At 34.0% G+C, this 18,478-nt stretch overlaps 1 protein-coding gene across 1 annotated transcript in view; it reads right to left on the reverse strand.

The window, feature by feature from the left end:
* The window catches only part of LOC142354644 (calcium-dependent secretion activator 1-like), a 110,193-nt gene that overhangs the window by 64,637 nt on the left and 27,078 nt on the right, over positions 1-18,478 (reverse strand). Inside the window, exons 11-15 of the mRNA XM_075406989.1 lie at positions 12,669-12,870; positions 9,316-9,434; positions 4,994-5,205; positions 4,413-4,604; positions 1,483-1,628 (exon numbers count right to left, since the gene is read on the reverse strand). Of these exons, the coding sequence (XP_075263104.1) occupies positions 1,483-1,628; positions 4,413-4,604; positions 4,994-5,205; positions 9,316-9,434; positions 12,669-12,870 (871 nt within the window). The remainder of the gene's footprint in view (positions 1-1,482; positions 1,629-4,412; positions 4,605-4,993; positions 5,206-9,315; positions 9,435-12,668; positions 12,871-18,478) is intronic.

Raw genomic sequence — 18,478 nt, forward strand, 5'->3', positions numbered from 1 at the left:
TTCAAATCTATAATTAGATTTATCGATGCCTTATTAGCAAACTATGAGACCTGTCATAAAACAAATTAAAACTCGCAAAGTGAACAATAAAAAGGGTAAAAAATACAAAGGTGGCAAAAAATTTTAAAAATAATTTACGTCTTGATAAAAGAATGCATTAGCTATGAGCTAAAACGATTCAGTGCATTCGAAAAAACCACTTTAGGATGCAACAACAATTGTCATGAATTAGACTCAAAGACTACAGAAGCAATAAGAAATACCGTCCAAGTTCAAAAAATAACAAATATTTTATAGCAACAAACAGTGTGGAAGTCATGAAAGACTTATATCGCACCTGATTGATTAATAGAATTGCAATTCGGTCCAATAAGTACACAAGTAACGTTTGCATAGCGCTCAAGAACAAAAACGCTCAAGAAGAAGTCAGATTGACAAACGTGAAAACAGATTTCATTCAAAAACTATAAATTTATTCAAACACTATCTTCTCACTCCACTTTAAAGTTAGATTGAGATAAAAACGCTCCAAAACTAGTAGTGCTTTTTCGTTCCCTTTATTACTCCAGCGTGAATAAAATCACAACTCTAACTTGACTGCTCATTGACATGAAAAAATTTAACACTTAAAAAACGACAGCAGCGCAATACAATTCAAATCCTTTGGATTGTAAAAAAAGGAATGCGCCTACTAAATAATAGCCTTGGAAAGACTAACGTTGACTATTAATAGGTCATACTTCTTTCGTGATTTTTGTTTTGCGATTGGAAAATACAAGCTGACAAAGAGTACCGAACTTATCACGGACATCAGGACTTTGCTTCAGTATCATCAGATCTAAGTAAGTAGTACATGAAAAAGCTCAGCCAAATAAGAAAGTTAAACCGTACAAAAAACATATAGAGAGAACCCAGATGTAGTTACAAAAAAAAGGCAGAATTCAGAAGACTTTTGAAGACAGAAGACATTTTGAAATTTTGAAGCCTCAAACAATAACAAAAAGTTTTAATTCATTTATCTACACCCAAACTGTAAGAAAAAACAGAAAACCTAGACGACGGAACCTCGAAGATATATAAGTGTTATATACCACATAAGTATCAAATTAGCAAAACATGGTACTGGTGAACATCTGCCTTTAATTAGATTATAAATCCAAATTTAATGAATGAAGCTAAATATACATTACAGGATTTAATTAGGTCATTTTTGGACAAAAATTAATTGTTTATTATCTGATTGCGTCAGAAGGCTGTCTCATGGAAAATAGCAATTAAAAGAGAAAAAATCTGAAAGATGAAAAGCAACAAAAAGCGCCGAAAATTGACATTCAGAATTAATGGCGAAAGCACCAGTTTCCACCCGATTGCACTCGTCTAGTTCAATCTACCACGGGTATTTTTACTATAATTTCATAAACTGATTTTCAATATTATAGTTGCCAACAAAAAATTTTAACAAAATAAATTACCATCACTTACCATGGATCTGTACGAGTCACTGATCTTGTGTTCAAGCAGGATCTCGAGTAAGATGGTGAACAAACGGTGGGTGTCTACGTCATCAGAGGGAGAGAGATAACTCAGTCTGCTGTACATCTCGATCTCCTCTAAGTTGATTATACCACCTAATAGAAGAACATTTTTATGTAAAAATGGAAGATACTGTTAACATTAAAAACCACTATATCAACGCGGTGAGTCATTTAATGTTAAGACCATAACCCAATAATGAGGCCCCTCAAAAATACCCATTTTTTAAAAGGGCATTAGATAAAGGGGCGTTAAAAATTGAAAGGCAAGCAATAAACATGCCCGACAGATTGCCGAAAAACAGCCACAATTGATTCTCATAACCCCAACTGGAATTGAAAATCAGAAAAAATATTACTCTACTAAAACATTTTTAAAGTGCAAACAAACTTGATCTCATTTTGTAGTTATGCATACTCTGGCTGTTTAATGAGAAGACACAGGGATTAACCCTCATACCAAAAAACATTAGATCTTGTGACTATTTCTGGTAACAATCAAAGGATCTTTTCAACAATTGCCCCCCCCTTTGCAAAGGGGGGTATTCTTGAATAGAATTTAAGCGAGTCATTTATTAATCAATCACGACTAATAACTTTCCACGCATGCACATACTATGTTAAATTGAATAGATTAAAATACGCCATGGTATGGCAACTAGCCGAACCGGAATACAAAGCGAAAAGAATTTCCGACTGGCGGGTCGGTGGGCGTGCTTCGCCGCGATAACCGACCCGTGATTTCCGGATTACATCCCACAGCGCATGAGAGGCATGGTCATGAGCAGCGGTCCGCAATTGCGCTTAAACTATTATTCGGCTATCTAACCTGTAGGCCAAGTAGTATCGTGGTAAAGTATAGCAAAGAAGGGGTGGCGATTCTCTACTAGGTACCAAGTGGGGCAATTGTTGAAAAGATCCCAATCAAAAGCTATTTCTATTTTTACTTTCGTTCTTCAATACTCACTATGTTTATGCTGCTTCTACATTGTTTGGCCGAGCAACTGCTTTTCAAAATAAATTTGAGCCAAATAAGTTGAAATGATTACTCTGAAAATGCCCAAAGAGCTGTAAACTCAGGTAAAATGATACAAATTTTTGTTCAACGAAATAAGAAACATACATAGCAGGACAAGTACTGACACACAATTCAAAAAAATTTTATTTATTAAATATGAACTAGTCTTAAAAGTGCCTGAGAATGAGCTTGGACAATCACGTAGAAAAATCCGATAAAAACGCCAAAATTAAAAATCAAAATTAAATAGCCGCGTGTGAACAAAAAATCACAAGCGAGAAAACAAATTTTTCATTAAACACAATTTTCTCACTCAATTATAGACGCAGAGCAAAAAAAAAATCACGCCAGAAAAACAATAAATTTTTGTACACCACTTCCTGTTCTGGCGGAAAAAAATCACTACTCTAATGTGCCCTAAAAATCATCAAAATTTGCGAACACATCTTAAAGAGACAGCGCCCCAATACAATTCCAATTCTTTATAATGCCACAAAACGTAACCGGATTGGACTCGAAATAAGCCTCAACTTATACCTTTAAAAACAAAAACTAAACTAAAAAACTATTTACATCATTACGTCATTGAATTTGATACAAAACACGGAGAAAGCAAACTAGAACTGAAAAGCGAAACTTTCTCGGAATCTTTTGACAAAATTCTACTCCAAAATCTTCATTTAATTACGCATTGTCTGATAGATTTGGTTTATATTCAACAAATGGCTACCATATGGAAGAAAAAAACAAACGAGATGTCAAAAATGAGAACAGCAAAATAAGAAGATTTAAAGAACCAAATCTAAAAACTGGGTTAACTTTTGTTATAATTCTCTAAAACTTGCGAAATCTCAATAATTGTTCTCAACAACCTTCAGATACAATTTCTTTCTATTCATTGAGCACCCACAATACACCGAATGCATTGGAAAACACTTTGAAAGATGAAAAAAAAACAAAAATCATAAAAAACCAAGAATTGGTTCATTTATTTTAGAAAAGTCTAAAAACAAGTGAACATGAATGATATATAATTTTCGAGCCAAGAAAAACCGAAGAGTTAAGCGAAAAGTTTTAAAAGAAAAAGAAGCAAAAAATGACTGAATCTAGCCAATTTTCTTCATTTAAAACAAACTTAAATAGATATAAATGCAAACAAAAGCCCACCATATTTAATTTATACACCAATTTTAATCGGAAACATAACCCCAGACGTAGTTCTAAAACTAAGAAATCGCATGAACAGCTCAAGGTTCCATGTAAGAGTCTACTATAACATTGAGATGGTCAAAATGCCGATAAATGTACAGTTACCTACTGAAATGGTTCAGAAAAAGAGCTTTAATCGAAGAAGGCAATTTAAACTAAAAAATGCCTCCAAAAAGTGTCAAGTGATCAAAAATTTTTACTCGCTTTTCACAACTACTGTTTTTGCTCAACCTCAGAAATGCGTTACGATGACAAAATCCCGGTATTTTCTCTCTACTCTTAATTTCACTCAGCAGTTTGAATTTAACACTAAGTTTTCACGTGCGACCTTATTTACTTCATGTTTTAAATACACTCCAAAAATATCAATAAAAAGACACTCTGCCACTATTCCTCTTCGATTCATAAGAAATAGACCCGCTATAACAGCCGGCTGAGAAATGAGGGCTGCTAAATATTTTTCAAAGTTTGTCAGAATATATTAACCAAATTCGCAAAAAATATTTTCATCATAAGTTCGGAGAAATGAATTCCCAAAGACAACTTCCAAATGTACTTCTTTCCACATCGCGCTTAAAATTTATGAGAATCAGTGTAAACGACTCCTCCCCAGGGCACAGTAAAATTTGAAGCCTTTTTATCAGATAACTCACTTTCGGTTTGAATATTTCCCAAATCCATGGGCGGTTCTGGCTTGAATGTTTGTCTGGTGGCGTATGACATCTTGTCCAACCAGAGATCTCTGGCAGCACTGAGAGTACACGCCATCTCCACTCTTAGTTTGCCCCTCTTGGCCACGAAGAAGAACAACTGCTCTGACGTCACACCTTCCGGGAGACACTTGACTAAAACGCAAAATTAGCAGCGACGTTGTTAGACTTATTGAAATCTCTGAGCAAACTTGTGCACATTAAATAAAGTTAAGGTAACTTTACCTTAAAAAAATAACTTAACTTACCTCAACTGTTAAGGTAAATCTGCCTTTCATTAATTCACCTTAACTTAAACTAACTATACCTCAACTTTACAGTAAAATTTAAGGCCTCACCACAACAAAAGCCTGAACTTTACTCTAACTTGCCTTAAAATTACCTTAAATTGTGCAGCAACTTTATTTAGTGTGTATAAGATTCTATCCCCCCTGTTATATTGATGGCCCATTCACAAGGCACAGCCCACTGTAAAATATCAAATCCAATTCAATACATCCACTTTTGGGTAAACAGGTACTAACTTTTGGGGTACTCGACATTGTCAGTAATGGATTCTTCCTCATAGTTCAAGTAGTCAACCACGAAGCCTTCCAAAGGCAAGATATCCACAGGTGTTGCTGCTCCTGGGTTGTAGCAGCTCATTATGAAGTTGGCTCTAGATGCCTCAAGCAGGATGACATATCTCTTCTTCCAAACCCGATTGGTCATCTCTTTCGAGCACAAGTATACTTCTCTGAATAAAAAAAATTCAATTCCTGTGAATTTTTTTCAAGATAGTGTATATAATTTTTTTTTACTGATTTCTGATATTCTTAGCATCTTTTGGCAATGAAAGGTCCGTAATATAGAGCATGTCATATATTGGAAACGCACGCCAACGTTTGAAAACTATCACAAAGAATTCAAAATACAAAAATTTTGAAGACCAATTAAGGTGAGAACATGAAAAACATAGCTAGAAAAGAACTGAATTACAATCCACAGAATGGAATGGTCTGATAAACTGACAATTTAAATCATTACAGCAACATCAAACAAGGAGAGTCAACAAAGCCCAGGACCCTATATGCGCACACTTGAACAAATGATCTAAAAGCAATTAAAAATTAACATCTTTTAAATAACGCCAAAAACCACATAACAAAAATATTGGCATAGGCATCCAATGAGCAGACAAAACAGCAACCTTGTGCGAATCAATGACAGACAAGCCCATAAAGCCGCAACAACTGAAGAAATCGAAATTATTTGAAAGTAAGGGGAGTAGGAAAACCCTCATAACTACATGCTAAAAATCCTGATCACAGCATACAATGAAACCCGAGATGTCTTAAATTATACTTCAGCAGTTCCAATGGCTGAAAAAGGCATATAATAGAACTACAAATGGCGGCAAGAATCACAACTTCACTTTAACATTTCGAAAACAAATAAGCATCTCACCCAGTAAAAAGGTTGGCCAAAAGATAGAGCCAAAAATTTGACCAACATTACGCAGCTCTGGAAGGCCAACAAGGACTGTTATTTTTGAGCCTAAGCCATAAGGCCAAAAGATAAGCCACAAAAACATGTCATACTCAAAATTCAACTATTATTATTTGAAAAGCAAGTGTCAAAATATTAAAAACGATTTCTATGAAGTCAAACAACTAATTATATTTACTATTATTCATCAGCAACCGATAAAATCTGTGATTACTGGGACCAAGTGATAAGAGAACAAAATTTACAACTAAAAACACAAAATCAAAAAAAACTACAAAAAATCGCTAATATTTTTGGAAAACAAATAGAGTCAAAGTCATGAAAACCACCACCCATAAAATGGAGAAATTAGTCAGAAACAATAAAAAAAGAGGCGTAATAAAAAAGGCAAAAATCAAAAATTCATAACAAATTTTTCTGGCAACAAATAGCGTGGAAGCCATAAAAGCATTAGCCGTCCCGTCCATTGAGGAATGAAAGAAAATGCAAATAGGCGCAGTTAGAACACATCGGTTTCAAAATAATAGCAATTAAGAACAAGAATACTAAAAACCCAATTCAAATTCATCCCTTCGATACTCAAGCGTCACTAAAATAACTCTAATTTGACTCCTCATTGGCGTGAAAAAGCCGAAAAAAATAGAAACTACTTTTAAAAAAAGACACTGCACCAATAAAGTCTAAATCCGTTGAACTGTGAAAAGAATCGGATGAGCATAATGATGATATTCACAATCTGAAATATCATAAAAATAATTGCTCTAATTTCAACATTTAGCCCCAGTTTATGGAATTCCAGGGAATTGCACAACATCGTCAACCATTTCTTCCAGGAAATTAGCAAAAAAAATTCTTTTTGTCTTCGTTTAAGGAAAACTGCTTTTTTTTTACAGAGAGAAGCCGTACTCAGATATGGAAATCTTTCAGGAAGACAAATTAAAAGAGGCTGCAAAACTATCGTCTTAACTTTTTTGAGTAAACCAGCAAGCAATTGAAACGCACAACTGATAGCAGGGTTAAAATAAAAAAAATAAAACAAGTCAACAATATAACCACCGGCAGTATTTTGAAAAAAAAATAAACAGCGTAAATAACCAATAAACAACAAATTATAACGGCAAACTACAAACTCCGTTTTCAGTATTTGAAGACTCTAACTCATCGCAGAAAAAAGTGATCATTTCCTTTAAAAACAAAAAAAAAATAAATTTTTCAACAACAGCTCTGACAAAATTGACATATTGTTAATTTCCTAAGCTGTGAATCCGGCCAATCCCCAATTTGTTCAAGCTTGATATCTCGACTTCGAAGAATAAGTTAACTGAATAACGTTTAAACTTACTGTTATGTCGTTGTTGTGGAGACCGCAAGGCAAACTTCAAGAACCACCCATCACACCATTAATTTGTCTCCTCAACCTTTTTTTGGTGAATTGCATATTTCAAGACTAATAAAAGCTCTTAGAGAACTACTTACAGAAAAATTCCCTCCGGCTCTACCACTTTATTCCTTTTCTCAAGACGGAAAGTTACAAAAATTCGTCAGTCAGTCGCTGGAAAACAGTTGACCGAAAAAGTGGTAGCACAAAAAATTGTGGAAAAAGACCTGTTCGACTAACATTATTGAAACAAACTTTGTTTAAGAGTACTTAAAAAGAAACTAACAATACTGAGCAATCATCTTTCTGAAGAAAAACTGCTTAAAAGAGATAATAATTGAGCAAACTATCGTTTTCACTCATCAAATATAGCTGCAATTAAAAAATTCTAAAACGTTCTAAACGAAATTCTAAACGGTAGACCTTGGCCATCCTCATTCGGCGACATAACATCTAAGGCATCAAAATTACTATAAGAATACAAGTTTTTAGTTTTTTTCTCTTCATTTGAAATACAAAAAAAATTGTTCGAAATACGAAAAAAAAAAAACGATTTTACAACAACATCTTCGTTTCCAGTTTGTTTCTAATTATCGCGGCATCACAGTATGAGAGCAACAAATCTTAGCTCAAGAAAACCATTTCTCCTGTCCTATTTGGAAACAGTTTTCAAAATTTTGCCCAATCAGTGTGCTTCACGCATTTGAAAAAGCAATGTGTCAGAAAGAAACAATAAAAACAGTAGAGAAAATTTAGAGTGATGAGTCTGGTCAAAAACTTTGACTTCACCAGAGTACGATTGACCGCATGAGGAGCCATGTCTTAAAACTTGGAAACCTAGATAAAAACATCGCACACAGAGCTTTGCTCGACTTCGTTTCGCATCTTTTGGAAACAAACGCCCAAAACTGTTTCGAGAGTATAAAACAGGTAAAGGAAATATGTAAAAGATCTGCTCAATAAGCGAGATAGAGTACCAAATTCGTTTGCTCCACAAAGATTTTAAAAAATTCACATGTCTCACTAATAGCAAATATTGCTCAAACAATCTGAGCTAAAAACGTAAACGGGATTAATCAAATAATCTCGAAACAAAACATCTGCAACAAAGATGTCAGATTCCAAGAGGATACAGAGTAAAACATCATTAGCAATTATTAATCGCTCAAAATATGGAGAAACAATTTCAATGGGTTGATTTTTAATATTTTCCGAGAATTTTATTAAACCGATTCGAAAGAGCCAAAACACTTGAGTTTAAGTGTTATCCTTTGCAGCCATTACTGAAATACAAAATCGATTATTGAAAACACATGACAATTTTTTTTTTGAAAAAATTGAATTTCACATTAAGATTTCAAAAAATCATCCATCTTTAAAATAATGGCATAAATTTTCATAATAGATAAAAATTTGCCTGTGTTCAAAAATCCCCTCAAAACTTCTAGTTTTAGTGAAAGGCCATTTTTCAACTAAGCCGGGGCAAATACAGCGAAAATCTCAAAACAAAAATTTTTCCGCAAATTTCTGTTCATTTCTGCCCACAACTTCAGTTTATCAAATGTTTGCGACAGCTTCTATTTTCTGGGGCGTCAAATGAACAAAATGACTTATTTGAAACGCAGATCATTTTTGTTGATAGCACTTAAGGGAAAAATCATATAATTGCACTATTTCGTTAAACTAACAGTATACATCTGAATCACAAAGATAGAGGATAAGCGGCTCTAGATAAGAAAACCTTTATACAATAATCATGCAAGAGTACTTCAAAATGAAGAAGTTTTTAATTGAGTTTGGAAGATTCTATCAAAAAGTACACACACTTTTAGCTTGCAAATAAGAATCTTCGGTTTTTTCAGAACTTTTAATCACTGTGAGTAAAAATATCGAGCAAGATGAGTACCAATAAGAAAATGCCAAAATTACAATGAGAATATAGTACGCTTATTTTGCACTGTCTTTTAGTGATTTACCTACCCAGTGCATTTAACGTTTTCGGGAAGAGCGAGAGCAATTCGGAGACTGCAGTCAAATGGAGCCACTGTTTTCTTCACTGGAATCAACTTCACATCTCTCTTCACACCCAATTGGTAAACCTGAGCAAACAGCACGAGTGGAAAAATAAGTGCACTTTCTCGTGCCCCTCGTGAACATTAAACTATTCAAAACTCAGGCAATCAAACCCTAACATATTTATACAATTGTAATAAGTCACTTTTGATAGAAGTTACATTAAAATGGCTGCAACTTTGGTACAATATGGTTGATATAAAAGAAAATTTGATTTTTCCCCGACATTGATTCTTGATCCATAGAAGTATAGTATAGGCCCATAATAATACAATTCAACGATTGAATTGGCGGGAAAATAGGTTGAGTCCCACAGGTGTACGAGAGGGCTCTTATGAACCCTAAATTTGAAACAAGGAGGCTCGGTAATGTGCGTTCGCACATTAAGTTCCGACCCCGCTCATCTACATTTTTCACTTATTTGTCTACCAAATGAGGAAGAGATAAAAAAAATTAACACATCAACATATCGTTCAACAAACTACTAAAAGAATAAAGCAATCTACTCTAGAGGGCCTATGAAACCTGTGGCTACCATAATATGACTACCAGAAAAGACGGCAATAAAAATCAAACAGTTACAAATACTAATTACGACCAAAACTCCTTGTACATTTCATGAAAACCACTAATAACCAAATTAAATTGGCATCAGATAAAATTTATACTCAAGAGATTAACCGACACTTTTTTGGAACACAATAAGGACTTTTCCTTAATGCGACTTGGCAAAAAGTCGACTAGAAATGAGCAAAAGGGGCAAAGTTCATTAAAACACTGCTTTTTTTAAAAAAAGAATTAAATTCGAACTGATTAGAAACATTACGGAACAAATTTAATCATTGAGAGAGTCTTTTATACCTCAATAGAGAGCGACTGAGGCCTTTCATTATCCAGGATATGTCATACGACTACAAAAAGAACGACAGATACAGGCGAAAACTAAAAATGTGCACGAAAAATTATGCATGAAAACGATGTCCCCCTAATCAATTAAATACTAAGCTGATCACAAAAAACAATAAAAATCTTCGTTTGCATTTTTTGAAGGTAACAACATTTGTAAATCAAATGACGCCCATTATTGTGATACTGTGAAAAGAAAACAAAAACCCTAAAAAAGGCAAATATGCAAAAATCACGAAAATTGGAAGAAAGACCATTTGCAAAAAAATAAAGACGTTATAATTAGCAAATTGTATATCAATAAATAAATGATGTGAATTGTATATAGAGATGCTTAGCTAAAATTTAACAGAAATAAAATTGGCGGATCTCAAAAATCGATCACTTTTTTTTAAAAAACAAACATTTTCAAAACTCTTAGCCAACAAAAGCTTTCGACAAAAAGAGTGGACAGTTTGTCTTGTAGTTGAGTAGACATAAATGAGAAGACAAAAAGAACCACAAAAACTGAAAAGTATCTAAACTGCACAAAATTCTTCTGAAACAAATTGTCTAAGCCCTGAAGACATCATTTAAAACGTTTAAACACCAGAAAAATTATTGTTTAATTCAACAAAACATTAGGAGCTCTATATAACGAGGCTAATTTACTAAATGATACAATATTGTAAAATACGAAAAAAACGCAAACCAGAACAAAAAGGGATAAGTTGAAGAATACTATTACTCTTTTTTTAAAAAAATTAATTCGAAAGTCAAAACAACTATTAGCTATTTACCGATATCATTTATTAAGTTCATTTGTTTCTCTATAGTTTGCCACTGAGACCTTCAATTACACAATACTTGACATATGACAACAAAAATTAACAACAAGCAAAGGGCAAAAAAACTCAAACCAATTTCTACAAGAGAACGGTGTCGCAGCCCTTCAAACCATATGTTATGAAAACAAAAATTATGTTCAGGTTCAAATGTTGTAAAGCTTTTTTCAGGTAGATTGTTAATTAATGTTGCAATTTACAAAAGAAACAAAGCAACAGCAAAAATGGGAATTTATGCACCAAAATCAGAAAGTTTTGTATGAAAACTCGTAGTACTAAAAACAAGAAAACCAGAACAACGAAAACAGGAAAAGTTGACCTGTACTTACTGAGAATAAGCAAAATGTTGACTAAAATAATATAAAAAATTGACAAGTTCAAAAAATCACAGAAATTTTATTGAAACAAATACATTCAATAACATAAGAGATATTAGGTAACAACCGAATGAATAGAAAAGGTTCACTTGCACCTCTTGAGGAAGAAATTTAGATCTTTGAGTGGTTAAACTTAAAAAGTCAGACTGCCAAAAGAATAACAATTGAAGGCAAAAGACAAGCATTCAGTTAAATTTTACTAAAACTCTTCCTCAAAGCCGAAAAAACCCTTTGATTCACTGAAAACAAACTGTATCTACGTTCGGCCTCAAATTTACGTAACGGAGCCGTGAATTAAAATATTGTCAGTAATTAACATTAAAAAAAATAAAAGCACAATATTTTGAAAAAAGGCAGCATCAAAATAAAAACCAAAAAAGTGTCTGACTCTAAGAATCCATGATCTTGTCGAACCTCTCCCTGATTTTGTCGCACGCCCAGCAAACCGACCAAGTGCTACAAGTATTTGCGAATTAGACCAATTGTTGTGTGGAATTCTTCAAATATAAAGAAAAAGAACGATGCATTTTGTATAATTTTCGAATTAAATCTGCAAAAAACGGCAAAATTTTAATTCCAGAAGACTTTCATACTGCGCCTAATTGAAATTAGCGCTTTTTGAGATTATCGAGTCTGTTTCAAGGTTTCGAGGTCACTAAGTCTAGCAAACTTTAACGAAGTGGACCGAAAAAGCATATTTTGTGCCATTTTTGATGAAAAAAGTTTAATTTTTGAAATTTTATCAAAAATTTGAGCCAAAAAACTTAAAACTTCAATCAAACAATTCAGCAACGCTCTTCTATCTCTAACGGTAACAACAACACTCTGCCGTTAAAAATTTCAACTTATTTTGAATTATATTAGCGAAATTGTGCCAAATTTTAGCAAAATTATTGAAAATGTGAACAAAAACAGTCGAATGTTCACAAAATTTTTAAACCTCGATAACTCCCTGCAAAAAACGGAAATCGAAAAAATCTTTTGAATTCCGTATTCTACGCTGGACGGGCTTTTCAATGATACCACTCACAATGCTCTACGATGAATATATCGATCGGCCAAAATTGACTGAACAAAAAAACCAGTTGAGTATATAGTTCCTCCCTCCCCACTAAAGTGGGGGTCGGAACAATAAGTTTGAATTGATTCTGACCAATTTGTGTTCTGGATTTTCTGGATTGGCCTCCACTCTGTCAGGGTATAACTGGAACAGAGCAGATGCCACTTTGTGTGTGGCTGCCAGGGACTTCCCAATTGGGCCTTCTTTCCTGTAAGTGCTGAATGTGACCTCTAATTGCGGGAGGGGACCACCGAAAGTAAAGGTCGCCTCCTCATTTATCCCATCAAGCACATCACTGCAAAAAGTAAAAGCCTACTTTACATACGCTAAATTTGTGCAAACTAGCATTTTCTTCAAATTACTTTAACTCTGCAGATAAATAATGAAGAAACAACAATTTAAACAGGTAGAAAGTGTTTTAGTGGCTTCCGCAAGTTTTAGTTTGTGACATTCACTGATCAACTTCGATCGAAGGTCTATGCACTCTAACATGAAGATCATGCTCCAACTCTGTATAATGGCTGGTCGAAGTGTTCTAGATGTAATTGGGTCTCTCCTACCAGAGAGCCCGGGCAAAAATTGCAAATAAAATGATGCAATGAGTCTGACAACGAACATTATTACAACCACTATTTGTCAAAACCACATTCGTCAAAACTAAAACCTTATTTTCCTATCAAACAAAAAGAAAGTTGAAAAAAAACTTTTGATCTCAACATATAAGGTCGACTAAACGTGGACTTCCAAAAACTATGATTCAAACTCTACGCGAACAACACAGTATATGCAGTCGATTCTAAATCCGAACAAGGAAGTTCGGTAATGTGCGTACGCACATAATGTTCCGATCCCGCTCATCCACAATCTTGACCTAATTTACTATCGAATGACGAAGCGATAGAAAATTTTCAAAAAAGAACATATCGTTCAAAGAACTACCAATGGAATACGATAATGCCACGCCAGAGGGCCGATAAAACTTGCTGTTAATAGGACTACCAGAAAATACTAAAATAAAAATCAAATAACAGCCATTATTTACGACCAAAACAGGATGTCAAAACTTAAAACATAACAAAATCAGACACTCATCAGATAAAACCTAAACAAAACAAATTAACCTATACTTAATTAGAAAAGATATGGGACATGTCCTCAATGAGACTGGGAAACAGGTCCACAAAAAAGCAAAAAAAGGTGCGAATTTCAAAAAAACGTTTCTATTTTTGAAAACAATTTTAAAGTGATTAATATCATTAGATAACAACTGAAATCAAAAAAATGTTCATTTGTTTTTCCATAGGAAGCAATTGTGACCTCTCATTATCCAATGTACGTCATGCGACTACAAAAAAGAAAGAAAATTAACGGCCAAATTAGAAGAAAAATCAATTAAACTTTTCGAGAAAATAGCAGTGAAGCGGTTAAAACCATAAACTTGTGGACAAGAGCATTAAACAAGTTCGATTGGGCATTATTTCAAAGCCAACGGGACCTACCAAATTAAAATTTAAAAAGAACAAAAAATCTTTTAAAATGTTCGAATAAATAAAAATCTCAAATATTTTATTAAATCTCGTAGTAACAGCAGAATTAAAGCCGAGAAACAAATGGTTGAAACAAAATCCTTGATTACGATTAAATTATGGCTCACTGGAAAAGGGTTGTTGCCTGTCTTTACAGAGACTGAGCTACAAATTGGCCGAAAAGCGATTTTAAAAAAAGGAGAAGCTCAAAAACCCAATCGTTTTTGAAAACAGATATCTTCAAAAGTCATATCAGACACAAATTTCAACAACAAGAGATGCATTAGGTTGCATTACCTCAGGAGGGCAATTGGGCCTGTTATTAATGAGACTAAGTCACGACCCCACAACATAACAACAAATACAGAAAGAAGCCAAAACTTTACAAACAATTTTACGACATCAGTGTTCAAGGCACTATCATTACAAGATGTTGTCTGCAAGAACAGTAAATCATCAACTGCTCCACATCTGAACATCAACAGCTCTGCCTTACGAAGGGACTGCCTTGACACTTCCATTTAGTGCGATTGAGTTACATGCTGACAAAAATGAAAGCAAAAAGGAGACAGTTGAATTTTTTTTCAAAATTAATTTGAATGTGATTAAATAGCTATAAACTGAAATCTTAAGCTCAGCTATACGTCCTCAAGAATCATTTGAGACCTATCGTTCTCAGGTAAATGTCGTACAAAAACAAAAAAAAGACAAACATAGGCAAAAACTAAAAAAAAAACCACTAACTTTTCCAGAGACCTGTGTCTCAGCCCAAAAGCATAAACAATTGAACAAAAACATTTAAGGTATTCAGATATAAGTTTTTTCAACGCTGTGCATTCTCACAACTATGCTGGCCTTCAATTGGACCAGTCAAAATTATGATAACTCCACAAGGAGACAAAATGCACTCAAAAAAATTGCAATTGTGCTCTAAAATGAAAAAAAAACTTAAACCCGTAGAATGAGAACCAAGAAACCGTTAGTTTAATATAAAAACGTTACACACATTGCTTATAACTCAGAGGAAATTACTTCCCGCCTGTTCCTTCTGTGATTACGCCAGAAGTTGAAAGAAACAAAATCAATTAGTAGCAAAGCTCAAAAAATCAACGTCCTTTTCGTAAAACAAATATGTTAAGTCATTAGAGACATTAGATAACAACTAAAAAATTTGTACAGGTTCACTTATTACTCAAAAAAGCCACCTTAATCATTGAGACGAAGTCATTGGACTACAAATAGAATTCCAAAAAAATTTACGAAGACAATTGATCAGAGCCATAAAAACCATGAGCCTAACTCTAAAACCATAATGAAGTGTCGTTGGGCTTCATTTTTATAAATATTATCTGTCAATATTTGAGCCCTGATTTAAAATTCGTGTCAGTAAAATACATAGAAAACTTTAAATGCTGAAATGAAAACAGGACGCGCCCCTATTGAAATTTAAGAAAAACTATTACCGTAAGGAACCATGTTGAGAAAAAAAATCAGCCATGATATTCCTACCTGTCTAGCAAAAACGCAAATAGTCGCAATATGGATCATTTTAAACCAAATTATTCAGTATAGCAAAAAACATATGATGAAATTTGTTTAACAATTGAGTATAAATTTGCAATAAACCGGTAAAATTATTGATTTAAAGACTCTAAAAACTAGCGGGAGTACAACTAGCTCTCTTTTTCAGCTAATGATGAACATAACCGCAGAATATGGCGGAACTAAGTCAAGGGACTGCAAAAAGTATAACATATGAAAGCAAAACAAGAGTTTCAAAAAATTTACGAAAACAATTGGTCAGAGCCTTAGAAACCATGAGCTTCGCTATGCAACCATAAAAGATGTTTGTCGGGCTTCATTTTCACGTAAGTAGTATCTGTCAAAAATTGCGCCTTGTTTTGAAATTCTCGTCAGTAGTTTACAAAAAATCTATAAATAAGGAAATAGGAAAAAAGGTCGCGCCCCATTAAAATTCTTTACCGAAGAATTCATGGTGAGATCAAGATCAGCCTTCATATTGCGGTGCGTTTGAGAAAACACTCAATTCTAGAAATAATTGCGAAATAGATCAATTTTCAAACAAAAATTTTTCAGTATATCAAAAAAATAATGCATTTTGTATAAATAACGAGTTTACATTTGCGAAAAGGTGGCAAATTTATAATTCCAGACTTCTTAAAGCCAGGGGCAGTACAATTAGCTTTTTTGACTTAAAGAAGAATACGACAGCAGTTTTAAGTTGTCTACTTCCAGCAAATTTAAAGAAAGTTGACTAAAAACGGTCCCAATTTTGACAAGTCTAAATTTTGAAAAAATTAGCATAAATTTTTGCCAAAAAACTCGTATAGATTATTTCAGCATTCAGCGGCACTCCTCTATTTTTAAAGATAAAATCAATAACACTACTAATTAACATTTAAATATATTTTCGCAAAATATTCTAGTCAAAAAAACTATAGCCAAAAAAATCCGATCGAACAATTCAGCAACTCTCCTCTATCTTTAAAGATAAAATCTATAACACTACCGTTAACAATTTCAACAAACTTTACCAAAAAATTTTGACAAACAAATTGTTCAAAAATACGCAAAATCTGAATAAAAACAACGGAATATCGTCTACTATTCAGAAATTATTAAATATCGATCAGTCTCCTGTAAAGAGCAAAAATAAAAAAAAATATGTTAATTCCATATTCTTCGCTGACGCGCTTTCTGCTCATAACTCTTTACGATGACGATATTCATTAACTAAAATTGACAGAACACTGAATAAAAAACCATTGTGAGTATATAGTTCCCCCACCCCATTACAGTGGCTCGGAACAATAGACTTAACAGGCGTACACAAATATCTCACAAAGCAATAGCATTAAAATTGAAGAATGCACTAGCGAGCTGGAGATAAAGTTCAAAAATTGTAAGATATTTAACTAGATTACGGAGGATCGGTAAGATGCGTTTGCATATAATGTTCTGACCCCGCTAACCGAAAAATTTTGCTGAATTCTTGGCGCATTCACCAATGTAGGACCAATCCAAAAACGTAAAAATCGTTTCCTCTAAAGTACTACACAAATAAATCCCATCTTAAACATTTCATACCTTATCTCCCTATCAGATGAAAAAAGACAGTGGAAGATAAATCGTTGAAATTATCACACATGATCGACTAAATAACATTCTTGATGCTCTTTGAACTTTCCTAATATGACAGAAACAACAAAATGAATAAACCGAACAGCAACGTAGACGCCATTAAAAGAACAGGCCACGCAAGACATCATAAATCTTAGGATAGAAATGACAACTTCTTCTTTGGGTTAACAGCCAGATGTCAACAACATTACAGATAAGACTAAGAGCGGCAGCATCAGTTCTGGGAATTGAAACCTCTAAGAAACAACTGTGTTTTAATATCTCCCTCGGAATGCGATAAGCCACAGAGGAGGAAATAAAAAACAAGAAGACAATGACTCAAATAATGACCCAATTGACCAGCTGGAACATATCAGAATACACAGCAACAAAAAAATTAATGTTAAATCGAGAAAACTAAAAGCCATCGAGGAGCACAGAGAGAATTTATTGCACTCCAAATTAAATTGGCACTGCGCTGAAAAAGAGTTCAAAGCATTGCGACAAAATGGGCACCAGGTGGGAAAAAAATGAATATTCTTCCAAGCTGGAACAGCTCAAAAAACGCATTTTAGTATTGAGTAACATTTATTCAGTAATTCTGGCAAACATCAAAGCTTATCAATGAGCTCTCTACGCGTTCCAACCCAATATGCGGAATGCAATGACGATTCTGATTAATCAACATATGCCAATGTGATTTGATCCAACGAGGCAGCAACATGAAATTTTAACGGTTCCACTAAAATGGACAGCAGGATCGGTTGTCCTCAGCCGCACCAATTGAAGAATACCTCTCGAACGACAGTTCCATGCTAGTCATACAAGTCGAACCAATCGACGCATGCTTCATAATGACACTTGACACGCACATAACTTCTTAAGTCAGGGTTATGAAAACACTGCATGCCATTCCGGGCAGACTGCAGTGTGGAGAAACTAAAAGCTGCAGTTTCTCGACTTGCAGCCAAATACAGAGCCGACTCGGACGACTAAGAGGAACTACATATTATCAATTAAGACTGCCGCGCAAGATAAATCTGGTACAAAAACAATAACATGCACCAAAATAAATTCAACAGAACAAACCAAACTGTCCTGTCTACCTATATTACTTTACAACGATGACAAGGTAAATGCATTGCAACTGCATGTAGTAGCGTTGTCGTTGACTGAAAAAAGCACAATCTCGGCTTCGGTTACTGTTATGACAATTGTCAAAAATTCCACTCAGAA

Source organism: Convolutriloba macropyga, chromosome 15 (assembly GCF_964194025.1).
Source record: "Convolutriloba macropyga chromosome 15, txConMacr16.3, whole genome shotgun sequence".
Classification (NCBI taxonomy): domain Eukaryota; kingdom Metazoa; phylum Xenacoelomorpha; order Acoela; family Convolutidae; genus Convolutriloba; species Convolutriloba macropyga.